This window comes from Denticeps clupeoides, chromosome 3, assembly GCF_900700375.1.
Source record: "Denticeps clupeoides chromosome 3, fDenClu1.1, whole genome shotgun sequence".
Lineage (NCBI taxonomy): Eukaryota > Metazoa > Chordata > Actinopteri > Clupeiformes > Denticipitidae > Denticeps > Denticeps clupeoides.
Window position 1 is genome coordinate 4,677,591 of NC_041709.1, and position 17,087 is coordinate 4,694,677.

Here is a 17,087-nt window from a genome sequence, read left to right on the forward strand (position 1 = left end):
ATAGCTCCAACCTGATCTAAATAAAGGGATAAAATAGTCAAAATAGAGAAAAGCCAAAACGTTAACTTCATAAATGGATGCCATTACTCCCAAATGATGCAACACAGTAAGTGCACCCTTGTGAAGGATGATAATTTGTAAGTCAGCCGTGCAGAGGAAAAGGCTTTTAGTTGGGTTGCGTTCAAACTGATTTACAAATGTCCCTTAAATGGACTGAAACAATATGGTCCCTGCACACTCAGCATCCCTTAAATACCTGTCCATGCTGAGACCGCTCTTTAGCATAATGTGCTAGAAGGTTTAGCTGCATGGGACTCGAGTTAAACATTTTTAAAAGTAATGACCACTTTTATATGGACCTTCCAGCTTTAAAAAGTCTGCAGCATTTTAAGGACTTAGTAAGAAGCAAGAACGACTGCATGGACTGGGAGGATCTTGGCATTTGTGATGAGGGTCCCATCCTCAGCACATGGGAACCATGTGCAAGTTCAAAAACTCAAATGATACATCACACAATGGTTTGCTACATGCCCACTTCACATCCTCTCGCTTTTGAAGAAAATTAACTGCCTGTTGAACATGACCTTCACACTTCAATCTTTGGGATTTAATATTGCAGCTGGGGGGCGTTTCTTTTGCATTCTTAACTTTCTGCCTCCACTCTTTTAATCAGCCCCATTACTGTTATGTCACAACGGTGCCAAGCAATTTCCTCCAGGGATCTCAGATGCCAAATGGCTTTTCAATGGGATCTATAATTTGCAGAATAATGCCCTTCACTTAGTGCCTTTTAACGATTTGAAATCAAAACCAATTGCCAAGGATGTCATTACTGACAAATAATGAGGTGATGTCACCTCAGACAAAAGAACAAATTGGTGTTTTCTCCACCGGGGTGGGGATGAGCGATGCTGTGACAGTAATGTAAGCTGTACAGTAACACAGAGTGACCAGAGAGGCAATTTTAAAACCTCATCTGAAACTCCTTTCTCCTTGGTTAGTGATTGTCCAGTATTCATTAATAGCTTGAAATATGGATGCATCTGCTCTGTGACAGGAAAAAATAAAGAAAGTGAACGAGGGGAAGGGTAATTTATTAAGTCTTGTTTTTGTTTCTGCTCTGCCTGTGAACAATGATGAAATGCCTTGGCTTTAGAGACATGAGCAAATCAATACCGTTATTCTAGCTCTATCAATCATTTACACCTGAACAAAAAAGAACAAATTACTAATCATTCTCTCAAATAACATCACCTAAACCAGCAGTTATTTTGCAAACCCATTCAGGATAATTAAACTTGGGCTTATTGGTGAACACCAATAAACAATATCTTCCACTCTCGCACTCTCAGTTCCCATAAGATCAGATCCCATTGACCAGACCACTCTATAACATTGATGTTTTCGTTGTTAAGCCACTCCAGTCTGCACTTTGCTGTGTGTCTCAGGTTGCTGGAGGATGAATCTCAGCTAGACTGCACCAGAAGGTTTGTGGGAGATTCAGAGACCAAGTGGAAGGAAGCTCTATAGCCTGTGGGGAGCAACACTGAGGCTGCTGGCTTCCATACTAAGCGCTATATTTGACACAAGCCTAACACCGTGCTTGATCCTCCGAGCACCACTCCTACTGAGAAGTATGGTGGAGGAAGTTTCATCTTATGGACAGAAATGCATAGATTGCAAGCAGCACTGTGTGAAATATCAAGGACTATACAGCACTGCTACTCTTTCCTGTATGGTCTCTCTGCATTACAATATAAAAGCTTGCATTTGGATACCGAATAAAAAGCTATACTGTAGTTGTTGTGCTATGTGTATCATCGATCACCCACACCTTCCCTTCATCTGCTCAGGGCACCTCAAAATACACTTCAATTAAGCTGATGTGCAGTATTTTCTCACAGTTAGGATACAAACTCCCAGCAGCCTAGAGGATAGAAAATCTAATGAGAGATGTACAGAGGCAAACACAGGCACACATTAGAAATCCACCCACAAGTACACATGCATACTGAATGCAAATTATTAATCAATATATCATTTGCACATATGTGAGAATAATGTTTGATACCGCATATGCCCTGTTGGGATATGTTTGGCCTGCTATACAAGATGTTGGAGATGCCCATAAGGCAAGATAAGCTAGCTTGTCTATCAGAATGAAACCACTGATATGCATTATATGGCTTATGTACATATGCATGTCTGATAAATTGTCCAGAATGAGGGAGAGAGTTGCCGATCACTGCCATAGGTTGCTCACATCTCACTCAATCTTCTTGACCACTTAAGCCTGTTACTCAGGGTCATGGCTGCCAGAGTCCATCCTGGGTGCAGGGCGGGGACTCATCCAGGTCGAGCATCAGCCCACCACAGTGAGTACACACACAGACACACACATCCACCTTCACCCTCACACCTATGGACAATTCAGAGATGCCAATTCACCTAGTGTACATGCCCTTGGACAGCAGGTGGAAACCAGAGAACCTGGGGGAAACCCTCATAAACACAGGGAGAGTATGCGATTTTCGCACAAGGTCTGAGTGTAATTCAAACTCACAGCCTTGGTGGTTTGTCTTCTGAGTGACATTAATTAGTTAGTTAGTACGGTAGAAATGCTTAGTTGCTCTTTTTCAAATAGAAATGTCATTTCTTGATTGCATTAATGTAAAATTACAAATCCACAAGACTTCTTGAATTGACATTAGCAAATTTGTTGACTATGGGGTTAACAGGGCTCTTACAGCACAGTTTTCATGTGAAATGAATAGGCATAGATACATTTTAATATTCTAATATTTGATCTTCAATTTTTGCTCATTACCACAACATCAAGGAGCCTGACTGCAAACAGTTTAGGTAAAATTGTCTTCTGTTTATGGACCACTGTTTTCTGTTCTTTGTTGTTTCAGACTCAGCTCTTGTCAGTTCTCCCACGTTGTCTTCATAATCAACATGATGTTGGGGGAGTAGAGGTGTTTTGTCATAAGTCATGCTGACACTCAGCCAACTGGTATAAAAAGTTCCAGTCATGGAACTTGTTTTTCTTCATTTAATCATTTGTTCATTTAGCTAATGCTCTTATCCATCTGATAGTCACAGACATGGTACCGTAGAGCAACATTTGTTTTATATCTATGATGTTGCTCAAAAATTTAATTCATTACACACCAGACTAACTGATCCTAACCACTGGGGATACACATCCGGAGTAAAACCTTTGCCATGTCATAGTTGATCTTCTGTGGTGACCCCTGACAGAAGCAGTCAAAGAAAGAAAAAAAACCTCTAGACCAGGGGTGGGCAAACTCACATCTTTTTAATCTGGCCCACTAGAGATTCGTACCAAATTGCCCAAATACTGATCCATAATACTGGCCCAGGGTGGTAGTGGCCTAGTGGGTAACACACTCGTATATGAACCAGAAATCCCACTTACTACCATTGTGTCCCTGAGCAAGACACTTAACCCTAAGTTGCTCCAGGGGGGGACTGTCCCTGTAACTACTGATTGTAAGTCACTCTGGATAAGGGCATCTGATAAATGCTGTAAATGTAAATGTAATTATTGCCTCACTAATTTTCCTGTTATTCCTGCCTTTACACGTGAAGATCTACACCTGAACTCAGGGTAAATGAGTGGTCATTTATGCCCAGCAGTCAGGGCCCAGGTTTCATGACTCGTTTTTGAAAGGTTGCCACAGAACACGGACGTCGTTTTATTATGAAGCGGCATGAAAAACAGTGTTTGTATGAATGCCGTTTTTATGCTGCTTAATAATAAAACACCATCCGCGAGCAAGCGCTATAAGAAGCACCATTCTGAACACTTTCTCAATGCTGTTTGTTACTACAGAGGATGGTGATGAATACGCTGTTTTCTTGTATTATAAGGATTTCTGTCTTGTGTGCCTCACAACCATGAAAGTTGAACTGTCAGGATTGAATCAGTACTGCAGGACGTCAGACCACACCAGTCAAGGACAGATCTCCTACGTTGCCAATGATGCGCCCAGCTGCTACAATACTCCTGGTTGCCTGAACAAAGGGATACACTTGTTTTATTCTCCTTAACAATGCAGCAATTAGTCAATAACATGAAAAAATATTGGCCTATTGTTTCAGCAATTTACTAGGTGGCACATGCTTAATATGTGATGGAAAGATGCTGTATTTCATACATGCCTTGCTTACTAGATCTAAAGAAACGGGGGCTGTTCCGAGTGGATAAAGTGGCAGTGTTGGGTAGCTTGTGTCATGCCAGCATTGGCCCATGATTCAAAGCTGTAGGAAGCAAGCTTATTTGTTGAGGGTGAAGCCCACTCACTGACATCACTCATTTCCTCTGTTCCACAGAAAGAGAATGAGAGTTGGCAGACATGGATTAATTATCAGGAAGTAGATTTGCTCATGAGAGGCAATACACCATCATCCATTGAAGGACAACAAACGGGGGATGTTTTCATTGTTAGTTTTGGATTTAATACTCAGAGCAGAATGTCACTATTCACCGGAATTAGTAATTATTATTTGTGGTAGTAAACGACACTGGAACACTTTCAATCACATTAATGAAAATGTATCAAAATCACACAGCGTTCAAGAACAGATCGGTATCATCTCAGACCGAGAACAAAGTATCCCTGGAGCCAGGGCTTGCATACAGCTCCCCCATGCACTTTTATTTTCTCTGAGCCTATGTCTATTATCTCCATATCTTCCACCCTCCAGAGACCCACATTGGGTTGATCCAGACCCAGTTATGAGACAGAGTATTTCCTGGATTTAAGCATCACAAAATTAAAGCTACTTTCTCAGTATAATCCAATTAACAGCACTGTGCACTAATGGAAGCTTTCCACAGAACCATCTGGCATCAGGCTATGCTGCTTGTCAGGGCTGATGTGTGGGGCAGACAATTACGAGACCGGGGTTCATCAAAGATCCTCTGAGAGGTAGCTGCCTCACCAGCTAGTTTGTTGCCAGTTCATTATGGTTCTCTGGTAACTTCTCATCCAAAATATGCAATAGCTTATTTCCACAGGCCATCAGACACTTGAACATTTAGGGACTTTCACCTTTGTACAGACACACACACACACCGTTGTATTGAGTAACATTATCTATTAACGTGCACTTTATGTCAGTTTGTAACTTTGTTTAATTGTTTAAATGTTACATGAAGCACCAGGTTTCGGGAAACATTGTTTCGTTTCACTATGTACTGTCTAACATGTATGTAGCTGAAATGACAATAAAGCTCAACTTCAGTTGCAGGCTTTACCATGGTATAACCAGGTAAGTCAGCAGTGAGACAAACGTTTTAATTGAGACAGTCCAAAACACAATCCAAAAGGCAGGACAAGAGTCATCCACAAACAATAAAAGAATAAGTAGGAGTTGTAAAAAAAATTAAAAAGCTGACCAGTTTAGGAAGCTGACCATTGGGTTTTGTGGTAGTTTGAATTTACAATGCCTGAAATAAAATCCCTATTTTTAAAAATGTAAACTGTACACTTTTGATGCTTGAGTCGAGTGTGTCAACCAAACCAGCCTTTAGCCCATTAATATGCATACATTTTTTTCAAATGACCTGCCCTCTAAAATACAGTTTAAACATTTGAGTTTTTTTGCTGAATAACACAATGACTGGACTTGACAATACTTGTGTTAGGATTGCCTGCAGCTGGGCTCCACACCGGAACTCAATCCTGACGCCCCATAAATGCCGGAAGTTTCCGCCCGTTCGGGGTCGCTGGCATTTTCGTGAACTCGCTGCACGAACTTGACCTAGTTTTGTTTCATGCGTTTTGAGTTCTGGCAATCGCCACACGCCTACGGGTTAGTTTCAGTTCGTTATTTAAGTTAAATCGTTTTCGGCCACCGCGCCGCTGTTTATTTGTATTTCTTTATTATTTGTATTAATAAAACCCCGTTCCCAGCATGTCAAACCTCTGCGCTTCCTTCCCCCGTAAGTCCGTAGTCGTGACAACTTGACTAGAAAACTAATTCAAACAGTAATAATCAGACATCCATATATAAATAATTAATCCTAGGTAGGAAAGCATATAATATAATTAGTAGTCAGCATATTTTATGCAGTATTTATGTCCAATCATACTCCAGCCAAACTATATAAGTTTCAATCATTAAATAATATACAACTGTTTCCCAACAGATTTTTTACCTATTTCATCTTGTTTTTCACGTCATCATCCGCTCAGTAGGATGTAATTATGAAACAAACAGCATAGACCACATTAAGTGGATCAATAGCTTATAATGTGGCAAGAGTGTCACGCATTTTGGGCTGAAGAACACAGATAGATGCTAAGTAGGGGGTCTAATTAAAACAGTTTAGCTGTATGCCCACAGAATGCAATTATCCACATAAACAGCATGATAAGCAGAAATTTGATTTAATCCGCCACCTCTGCTGATCTGCCCGCACTGCAGGAGAGCCCTGTAGCCTCTCACTCATATCAGGTTATGTTAATTCTCGCTGTTTTATATGCAGTTTTTGTTGGGTGGATTCATAATGATGAAAACGCTTGAAATACCTGACCTCCGACTTATTCTTTTTGCTATTTCAATGGCATTTTTAATGCAGTCGGTCTCTAAGGTAGCCAACCATTTTAGAAACAAGGTCAAGTTAGCATGGTCTTAAAACTGTGTCCTTGAAAGTGACTCCAGGGTTTGAGCATGAGAAGAAAGGTCTTGTTTCCCCCGTAACAAAGTAGTACAAGGTATTTAAATTCACACCACTGAGGTATTTCACACATCAGAATTGTTAAAAATGATTCTCCATATCATTTCAGAGGGGTAAGGATCTGTGTGTTTTTAATATCAAATGTTGAGTGGTTGTTTTGTTTTTTTTAATCTTTCATCTTTACACACATCAGAGCAAAACAATACTACAATAATACTGTAAATAACATATTTCCAACAAATAAAAATTTCATTTCTTAAGTTCATTTTATGTTACAATTTGCTATTAATTTAATCCGCCACCTCTGCTGATCTTCCCGAACCATCTTCAGCTTGATTTAATATTTGTTATGACTTCTTAAATGCTTCCTCATTTAACTAGCTTTAAGAATACACCAACAAGATGTCAGAGATGTATAAAATACAGTATGGCATTTCTAAATAGCACCCAAAATGTATAACTGGACTAACATTCAAGTTCAGGGTACTGGTATGAAAAGTGTGCAAATTTGTATGTTTGCAGTTTCAAACTAAAGCGGGAGCAGAAACCGGAAGGAAATGAGTATTTTATTAGCAAAATCTAAATAGAACAGAAATTCCTTGAAACAAACAAATATTGTCTGGTTTTCTTTTATTAACGTGTTCAAACTCAAATAAACATTTGATTTTGAACACTTCAGATTAGAGGGCTTCACAACTGAGTAAACCTTTTGGCTTTAAATCTGCTCCGAGCTCATGTAGCATAAATTGTTGTTGTTCAAACTCAGTATGGAAAAAACATTATTTTCATTGGTAGAGATGACTAAGTTATCCCAAGAGGCATATATTCAGAGAAACCACGCCATGTATCACTGAATGATCTGAGCAGCAGCTCCCATAGGGCTGGAGTGCTTTATATTAAAACCTAATCATAAGCATTGAATAGGAGCTGCACTGGGGAGGCAATGCAGATGTATGTGGGCTGGCAGGCCTGGCAAAGCATTAGAGAGGCACCACCGCCCCTCTCTCAGCACTGGGCTTCAGGGACCAGGCAGTAAAACAAGTCATGGGGCAATTACGATGAGAAGCTATTGGCCTGCCAGTCGGTTATGGATGGCTGCCATAAACACAGACATTTTGCTGACCATGGTGTGAGAATCCAATAACGGCACCGTCCCCAAGACATAGGCCTTCCCTATCAGTGGCTGACTTTCTGTGGTAGAAGACTGTTTTAGACTTCAGACGTATTGATACATGGAGATATTTAAAAGATCAATATTTAATGCTCTGTGCAGCTGGATTTGGAAATTAAAGCAAATTTCACTCTCATTTTAAAACATGGTAAGGCATTCACTCACTTAAAACACAGATATCCAATCACAGATTTACCGTCTTTGCCTAGACGCAATTCAGAGCTCTCAGTCGGACCAGACGTAATTTATCTTCATCCACAGAGGGAAAAAATCAAAGAGAACAATACCCGATAACATGAAGATTGATGCAGGCCCTTGAATGTATGGGTGGGTGTGTGACTGTGTGTGTGTGTGTGTGTGTGTGTGTGTGTGTGTGTGTGTGTGTGAGGCAGTGTCTTGCTGTCTCCCTGCGGCTGAGCCCATTTGTGAGTGTGTATAGACCATTATGTAGATCTTCATTTGGTCAAAGCTTGGTCAAAAACAATACTGTACATCAACAAAAACAACAGATTGTTTTCAGCGTGCATGTTGTTCAGTTCACAATACACACTACTACTACTACTATTATGAAGTGAAGTGATTGTCACTTGTGATACACAGTAGCACAGCACACGGTGCACAACGTCTTTTACAGGTTTCTAATAGTAAACATTATTTTTAATGATATATTATTGTCATTTATTGACATTAAGTGGGTGGTAGACTGAAGAGACACGTAGTACTGTTGTTCTCTTTAGTAAGACACTTAAACCTTGAGTTCTTCTAGGAAATGGACCCTGTAATTGGGGAATTTAAATTTCTCTGGTGCATTCATTCAGGTGATAAATGAATACATGTCAAAATACTGCCATCCGATTGCACAGCACACTTTAGCAATTTACCACTTCTACAGATAATGAAACCATGTCACAAACAAACAAAAAGACTACAGAAATCCAGCCTATTCTGAGGTTGACATACTGCAACATTTCAGAAAAACAAGGACCAATCAAAGGCTATTCGGTCTGAACACAGCAAGTCACCCTGACAGGAATCACTCACATCAGCCCAGTCCGAAAGCAGATGCTCCTGAAGGGAGTCTTCTGTTCGGAGAAGCCTCTTCCTCGCCCCGGCCCTGTCTGACAGATTCCCCATTATTATTGCTCAGCGTGGAGGAAGAATTCAGAACAGTCGCTCCTCTTCCACGTTCAGCCTCTTATTATTTTCCCTTATTCTGATTCTACGTCTCTCTCTCTCCCCCTCTCTCTCTCCCTCTCTCCTCCACCCTGTCAAACGCATGAATCTGGGTTAGACAGGCTCCTTTTAAAACCCCAGTTAAAATAGATGACCTCTAGATTAGCGGCACGCTAGTGCTCAAGGGTGCTATGAGATGACAAAATTTGTATCCTGCCTCTGAGGAATCAAGAACGAGGCACAAGAAAGACATGAGCATAGTTAAGCCTTAAAAGTTTGTTGCACAGAGTTTTTGTTCCTTCTGGTTCCTTATTTCCTCAAGTCTTTCCTGTGATAATGGCTTGTAACAATGGATTTGGCCTTCAGCCATACAAAGCATTACTAATGACACCTCTTAGCATCATATAAATTTCCTGCATCAAGCCCGAATGCTTCCTTAACACTCTGAGCCTGAAGGCCGACTCCCAGCGTGAAGCCCAGCAGGACTCCAAGCTCGCATGGCAGCGCATGGCAGCGCACGATACCTGCCCGGCTTTGCACAGAGCCGGATGCGGTGTGTGGCGGGGTCCCTCGCCCTGCATTGTGTGTGTGTGTAAGCGTGCGTGTACATACAGAGTTTTGGTGTATGCGGCCAGGTCCTGGATTCAGAGACACTTGGTGATGAAGTGGCTGGGGCGTCAGGGAGAGTGATGTCATGCTCCTTCCCACTCTCTCTGTCTCCCCGCACACTTTTCCAGGCCTTGAGAGCAGACTGTCCTGCTTATGTCGCTCCTTTCGAGCGGCCTCAGTGATGACATACGCAAGGCGCGTTGTCAGCACGTGAGTTTTTGTCGTAAGGGCCACGTCGTCATGCCCATCAGCCTGTTCCGCGTTTTGTCTATCGTCATTAATCGGACACATAGGCCAGCAAACATGATCAGAAGATGTGGGAGGTGGTGGGGGATGAAGAGAAGTGAAATTATGCAACTGAAAATATCCCCCTCCCACGTCTTCTGATCGTGTTCGCTAATGCCGCGTTACAATGTTAGCACAGGGAACAGACTTTTTAGGACCACACAGGACAAGACCTCTCCTCCTCACGAAAGCTTCAAGGTCACAGCCCGGCCATGACACACTGGATCACAAGGAGACGTTAATTTCATTTGTCCCTCGTATTTTTTCTGCTGTGGATGCTTATTTTGTTCCCTTGGGGACACAGTTTCACCTCTATATCTGGAAAGCCCAGAGGGAACTGGCTCAATACAATTACACCTTTCAGAGGCAGGAGGAATTGCTTGAACTCTTGGATAGATTACATGGGCACAAGGAAGAGAGAACGACGCAAGAGAGAGCGCTAAACTCATGTGACCCCTGAATCTTAATGCGATTGTCCCTCTATTAGCAGTGTGCTCTCCTTGCTCTGAGCCCCCTAAACCCGGGGCCAAGATGCTCTGGAGCTACCATTAGGGCAGTAGATGGAGACATGAGAAGGGAATGAAATTAGCCAGACTCTATTCCATTATCCATGAGAATGGGTCCGCTGGCGATGCCACAGCACTCCCAGTTCACCCGCATGACGGTGCTGACTGGCAATGGGTCGAGACGCACCAGCAGGCAGGTTTTAGTAGGTGTGAGGTGTGAAAGTGAAGTGATTGTCATTGTGATACAATGCAGCACAGCCCACGGTGACACAACAAAATGTGTCCTCTGCTTTTAACCATCAGCCTTAGTGAGCAGTGGGCAGCCATGAAAGGTGCCCGGGGGGCAGAGTGTGGCAACCTTCTGATTACGGGGCCACTTCCTTAACCGCTAGGCCACCCACTGCCCCAACTGGGGCGCTATCATTAACACATAAGGTGTTACGACCCTAAAAAAGGCTATACAGTATTTCAAATGCTCACACAATGTCAACACTCACATCACTTACTAAATGGGAGGAGCCCATGGTGATGATTGACAGCTTTTTATGCACCCTATTTCTATATGTCTCATTCGCAAAGCAACACAAGCAAAGTTCCTGTGCATCTCAAAGCTTCTGCCCAAAATTGTCCAAAGAAAAAAACACACACACACAAAACTGCTCAAAATATGTATTTCATGAAATTTTGGCTCCTCAATACACATTCTTGACAAGCAATTCTTTCCAAAAGCATCAAATACAAAACCGCACCAATAAGGCAACACTGATCCCAAGATCCTGTCTCCTCCTCTCCTCCTCTGTATAACTCTGCTTTCTGTCCTCATAATGAGACTTCAGCATGCCATCAGCAGATATCACAAATATAATCTTTGTTACGATCATCTCATGAATCATAAAATAACCAATATTACCAGTAACAACACAAGGGAAAATTCTGTTGTCACTTGACTGCTGACTGAAGATTGCAGATGGAATCGCTTTTCATTACAGGAGCCCAAATTGTAGTTACACATTCACATACAGTACGGGCCAAAGGGAGGGGGAGGTGTGACATTTCTGTGTCGATGGTTGTGCGTGAAGATTCGGCACTTCTGTTTTACATGCCTTTTGTCTGACGGCAATGTGTGAAGTGTCAGTCGTCAGGACCGCCCACCCTCTTTGTCTTCCCCAAATAGGAGGCACCGGGGGCGTGACATCAGAAACAACAGGTTCTGATTGGTCAGTGACAACTTCCTGTAGGCCAGTGACAACTTCCTGTAGGGTATAAAGGTCTGCTCACATGTGGAAAAGGGACTCTGAGCTTTACATTTACATTTACATTTACAGCATTTAGCAGACGCCCTTATCCAGAGCGACTTACAATCAGTAGTAGCTTTCTTGCTCAGGGGGTTTTCCATCAGAAGCCAGAAGGCTTCTGAGTCTTTCTCCCCCCCTCTTTTTCTCTTCTCCCTCTTTACTCTTTCTTCTAATTTTTATTTTCTCTGTAACCTTGGTACCTTTTTACATTCAATATTCACAGGTAACTACAATAATTATTTACCGGTGTTAATAAATTAGAAACTGTTCATTTTTAACCTCTATTGTGCCATGCCTCTTTCTGCCAGGTAACATCAAATTGGAGTGGTTGAATACAGTGCTTTGTGTGGAGGGAGAAAGAGTTTTTCTACACACTCCATTCTCTTCTCCCACACCACATGGTCTTTTTTACAGCCTCCACAGTCACCGGACCTGAACCCAAGCCAGATGGTTTGGGGTGAGCTGGACCGCAGAGTGAAGGCAAAGGGGCCAACAAGTGCTAAACACCTCTGGGAACATTTCAGGTGATGACCATCTTGAAGCTCATCGAGAGAATGCCAAGAGTGTGCAAAGCAGTAATCATAGCAAAGGGCAGCTATTTTGAAGCAACTAGAATTTAAAATGTGTTTTCAGTTATTTCAGCTTTTTTTGTTAAGTACATAACTCCACATGTGTTCATTCATAGTTTTGATGCCTTCAGTGAGAATCTGCCAATGTAAATGATCAAGAAAATAAAGAAAACACATTGAATCAGAAGGTGTGTCCGAACTTTTGGCCTGTACTGTATATTGTATTAGTGTCCACATCTTTGCAGCATAAACAATTTTCTCTCAGCGTTCTGACATTTTTAAAATGCTTTTACACAGCAAAAGCAAGAGGTTAAGAAAAGTGAAGTTTCACCATTTAATCTCTCATCTGTCTTATCAAAGCAACTCAGACCACGGACGTCTTGTTTACAGGCAATAATTCACAGTGACTCAATGCCAAATGACATAAGCAGTACTTGTCAGCTGTCATACTGAAGGAGAGAACCCTCTGTTTAACCCTCCACGTTCATCACTCACATCTCAGCCATTAGAGGATCTTTATCTTAGTACTTCGGGCCAGAGGAACTAAGAATGGAGGCCATTCATGTCGAGACATGTAAAAGGAGGCATATCGTGTCCCATAAAGAAATATTTAAGAGAAACTGAAAACAAGCCAAATCTTCTACAGTGAGTAATAAAGAAATGGAACAGAATCACAATAAATCTGATATAAAAAATTATATCGTTATTTTACAATGTAAATGATCTTTCTTGTAATTGTCCAGAAATAAATGTATTTCAGAATTTGGATACTCCCTGAGTAAATTGGCTTATAAAGCAGTTGGGCCTTTTTTTTTCACTCATTTAACTGGCGATCCGAAATGGAAATTACATTTACATTATAACTAAAACCTATAGACAACTTCGAGTGTGTAGCTCAGTCAGAGGCAGTTGTGATCAACGAACATGAACTGATTATTTCCGTGTGACTAATTCATATTCAGGAGCCACAGGCAGATGGTAGCATGTCTATGACCTTCTATTTTAGGGGGCGTAATTGGGCAGAGAGAGTATTTTTGGGATGCCCGCGGGTGCATATCGAACACTACACCCTCATCTGGCAAGCTTAAGAGAAAATAAAGGCCACACGTTGTTAAAACATTCATCAAGCGGTAATTGGGTTATGCTGACAATTATAAAGGCAAGCGGAAGCGCATTACGCCAAATTTATCAGTGAGCAGCCGATTAAAAAGGGCCTAAGTGAAAGTGCTGCCATCACGAGCTACAGTGCATCAGGGCATCTTTGCTCCTCTCAAGGAGATTTTTCTGTAAGCAGATTTCTTAGGTTTACGGTTTTTATGTTCAAACCCTTCAAAGCTGACAGTGATAGAATGCTGCTTTACCCCTGGCCCATAACTCATTTAGAGCTTCAGGATATTCAGCAGTAAATACATTTGGTCTGTGGCGCCCAGTGGTTGCTGCGCATTACAGCTGATGAATGAGTCCTGATCAATCCCAGCAGACGCTGATAGAGAAAGACTGATCAGCTCTCATTCAAGAGTTGTCCTCCAACACGAACCCCGAGGTCCTGTGGGTCCCAATACTGGTATGTGCTGAAGTGTATGTTTGTGTCAGTGACTCTTGATGGCTCGTACAGGATTGTGTGTAGGACTTCCTGTGACTGTTTTTTCAGCCAATCAGAGTGCCTTGACACACTTACAGACTGAGAAGACCCCCCTTCAGCACGTGGCATGGTGGATTGGTGCATTTTTCCTATTTGTGTTTTCCCTACAATAAACTGTTCCATTTTTGTTGAACCCTCAGAGTCCATCGTTTCCTCTCCCTCTTGGAGTTGACCTGGTCAGACCGGCAGTTCCTTTTATTTGGTTGCACTATTTGTCCAGCAATACCAGTAAAAAACACATAAAACTACTTTCAACCTTTTCTCTTTTTTTACAGCGTCCCCATCAGGTAAATGCAACCTAGTTACCATTTCTGACAGACTATTGCACATTTTCTATATAATGAAAGCAGCTGGCTTAATGTAACTTGTGTCTTAAGATAAAAAGTGAACTCGACCAGTCCTAGGATAAAAAGACAAATTCAATGAAGTTCTCCATTCAAAATCACTTTTAGTCTAGGACTAGGCTTAATCCCTGAATGGTGAACTGATCCATGGAGTCCAATAGCTAGGTCTACCTCATGGTGTCCTGCTAGGTCTTACCTCTGTCATGTGAATGAGATAGAATTTCAGCTCTTCTGCATGGTCTGGGAAGAGAAACAGAAGAAAGTGAAACAGGAGTGAAATTAGAGTTTTGAAGGAGTTGTATTTACTGATGAATATTGCAGAGAAACTGAAATTTCAAGGCAAACTCATATAGAAACAGAGTCAGAGTGTATATACAGTGCAGGCCAAAAGTTTGGACACACCTTCTCATTCAATGTGTTTTCTTTTTTTTCATGACCATTTAGACATTCAAGCCCATTCAGACATACTGTATGTGATTTTGGGCTATATAAGAAATAAATGTTGTTGTTGTTGTTATTTACACTGGTAGATTCTCATTGAAGGCATCAAAACTATGAATGAACACATGTGGAGTTATGTACTTAACAAAAAGTGGAGACCTGGCCTCCACAGTCATCGGACCTGAACCCAATTGAAATGGTTTGGGGTGAGCTGGACCGCAGAGTGAAGGCAAAGGGGCCAACAAGTGCTAAACACCTTTGGGAACTCCTTCAGGACCATTTCAGGTGACGACCTCTTGAAGCTCATTTAGAGAATACCAAAAGTGTGCAAAGCAGTAATCAGAGCAAAGGGTGTTTTTTTTAAGAAACTATAATATAAAACATGTTTTCAGTTATTTCACATTATTTGTTAAGTACATAACTCCACATGTGTTCATTCATAGTTTTGATGCCTTCAGTGAGAATCTACCAATGTAAATGGTCATGAAAATAAAGAAAACACATTGAATGAGAAGGTGAGTCCAAACTTTGGCCTATACTGTGTGTGTGTGTGTGTGTGTGTGTGTGTGTGTGTGTGTGTGTGTGTGTGTGTGTGTGTGTGTGTATATATAATGTCACATTATGTAGAATACACTAATGCATGGTCTTTTGGTCCTTTAAATAAACTCAGCAGACCTTTCCCTGCACTAAACACACACAATCAAATCAGGTTGGGTCTGGGGTGCTCATGCACGTCATCAAGCATAATTTGTTTCTCCGTCACACACACTATGTGCTCCTTGCCCACAACAAATACACACATAGGTTGATATTCCTGGCACGTCCCTCCTCCCCCTTAATTCATTGCAGGGTCGGCCTGTGGCGCCTGCATGTCCATGTCAGCGCAGATGGATGATAGTGGCATTCCCAGGTCCTTTACCACTCCACTGGCACGCTATAAGCCAGTCAGGGGTCACTGCAAGTGACACCACCAGCACCAAAGATGAATAAGCAGCCTGCTTGTTTCTTCTCATGCAGTTGCATCATCTCTCACACAGTTAAAAAGTTAAAATCAAAGTTAAAATCTGCTGTGATCAACTCCCTACACTAGATGGCACAATAAACTCTCAACCAGTTACAGAGCTCAAATTGTGGTGACACAGGCTGGTGTTGGGAATGAAGAGCACTGAAAAACAAAGTTGTGCAAGAGAGATGTGCACTTGCTGATGTTTCCTGGGGGGCTGTCCGCCTCTTCACAGTCACACAGTCACCACTCTGCTCCTGGTCCCTAATTAACAGACAGGATTGCCTTCAACTGTATGGAGCCACCTCACATGCATTGCATGAACATTGCATGTGTTCATAAAAGCCCTAAAATCTGTACAAGTGGGTGTTTGAGGACTGGGGACAAAATGTGTGTGTGTTATAGAGATGCACAATGTAATGTATCCAGACCACCTCCGGTCTGACTGTCCCAAGTCCTCTGCTGTGCTCTGTCAAGCTGTCACCAGAGTCCCCACAAATGCAATTCTCACAAAGTCCCACAAAGGGACAGAGCTGTCCATCAGCCTGCCAACCACAAATGGCCTCTTAATAAAGTCCCACCAGTCAACCCCCCCGCCTTGTCTATCCCATCTTCCACACCAGAAATAGCAGCACTTTGTTGCAGCAATGGTCAAGAAATCAAGGTCAGAGCACGTAGATCAGAAAGTTCTGGAATTAAATCCTCTTCCACAAATCATTTGGTTGAAGAGATCCAGACAAAGATTAACGCAGGACACTTCAGCAGGAGTCACTGCCCTCTGTAGTCCTAACAAAGTCATTTTTGGAGAAGACATTCCAAACCACTGCCTTCCTGACCATGTAGATAAGATAAGATGATACTTTATTCATCCCACAAGTGGGAAATTTACTAATTAAATATACCTGACTAACAGCTTAAATTGTACCTAAATAGCAACAAAATATTAATAATAATAAGGCCTGGAACAGTTTTTATGAATGGCTGTCAATGTGCCAAAAGCATTGATTTATATTTACATTTACAGCAAATATCAGACACCCTTACCCAGAGTGACTTACAATCCGTAGTTACAGGGACAGTCCACCTGGTGACACTCAGGGTTAAGTGTCTTGCTCAGGGACACAATGGTAGTAAGTCGAGTTCGAACCTGTGATTTAGTGCTCTTCTGGTTCATAGGTGAGTGTTTTACCCACTAGACTACTACCACCACAAAACAGATGGTCAGAGGAGCACTATGGGGTCACCATGGGTTCACGATGCAAAGACTGAATGGCCAGTGGAAGAACTGTATTGGATATGGCACTGACAACCTTGAATGATTAAAAGATGAAAAAAGC

General features: G+C 41.9%; 1 protein-coding gene across 7 annotated transcripts in view; it reads right to left on the reverse strand.

Annotated features, from left to right (window-relative positions):
* rgs3a (regulator of G protein signaling 3a) overlaps window positions 1-17,087 on the reverse strand; it is a 118,467-nt gene that overhangs the window by 52,842 nt on the left and 48,538 nt on the right. For all 7 annotated transcript variants that reach the window (XM_028970977.1, XM_028970978.1, XM_028970981.1 and 4 more), the window contains one exon: window positions 14,503-14,546. In XM_028970977.1, coding sequence (XP_028826810.1) covers window positions 14,503-14,546 — 44 coding nt within the window. The remainder of the gene's footprint in view (window positions 1-14,502; window positions 14,547-17,087) is intronic.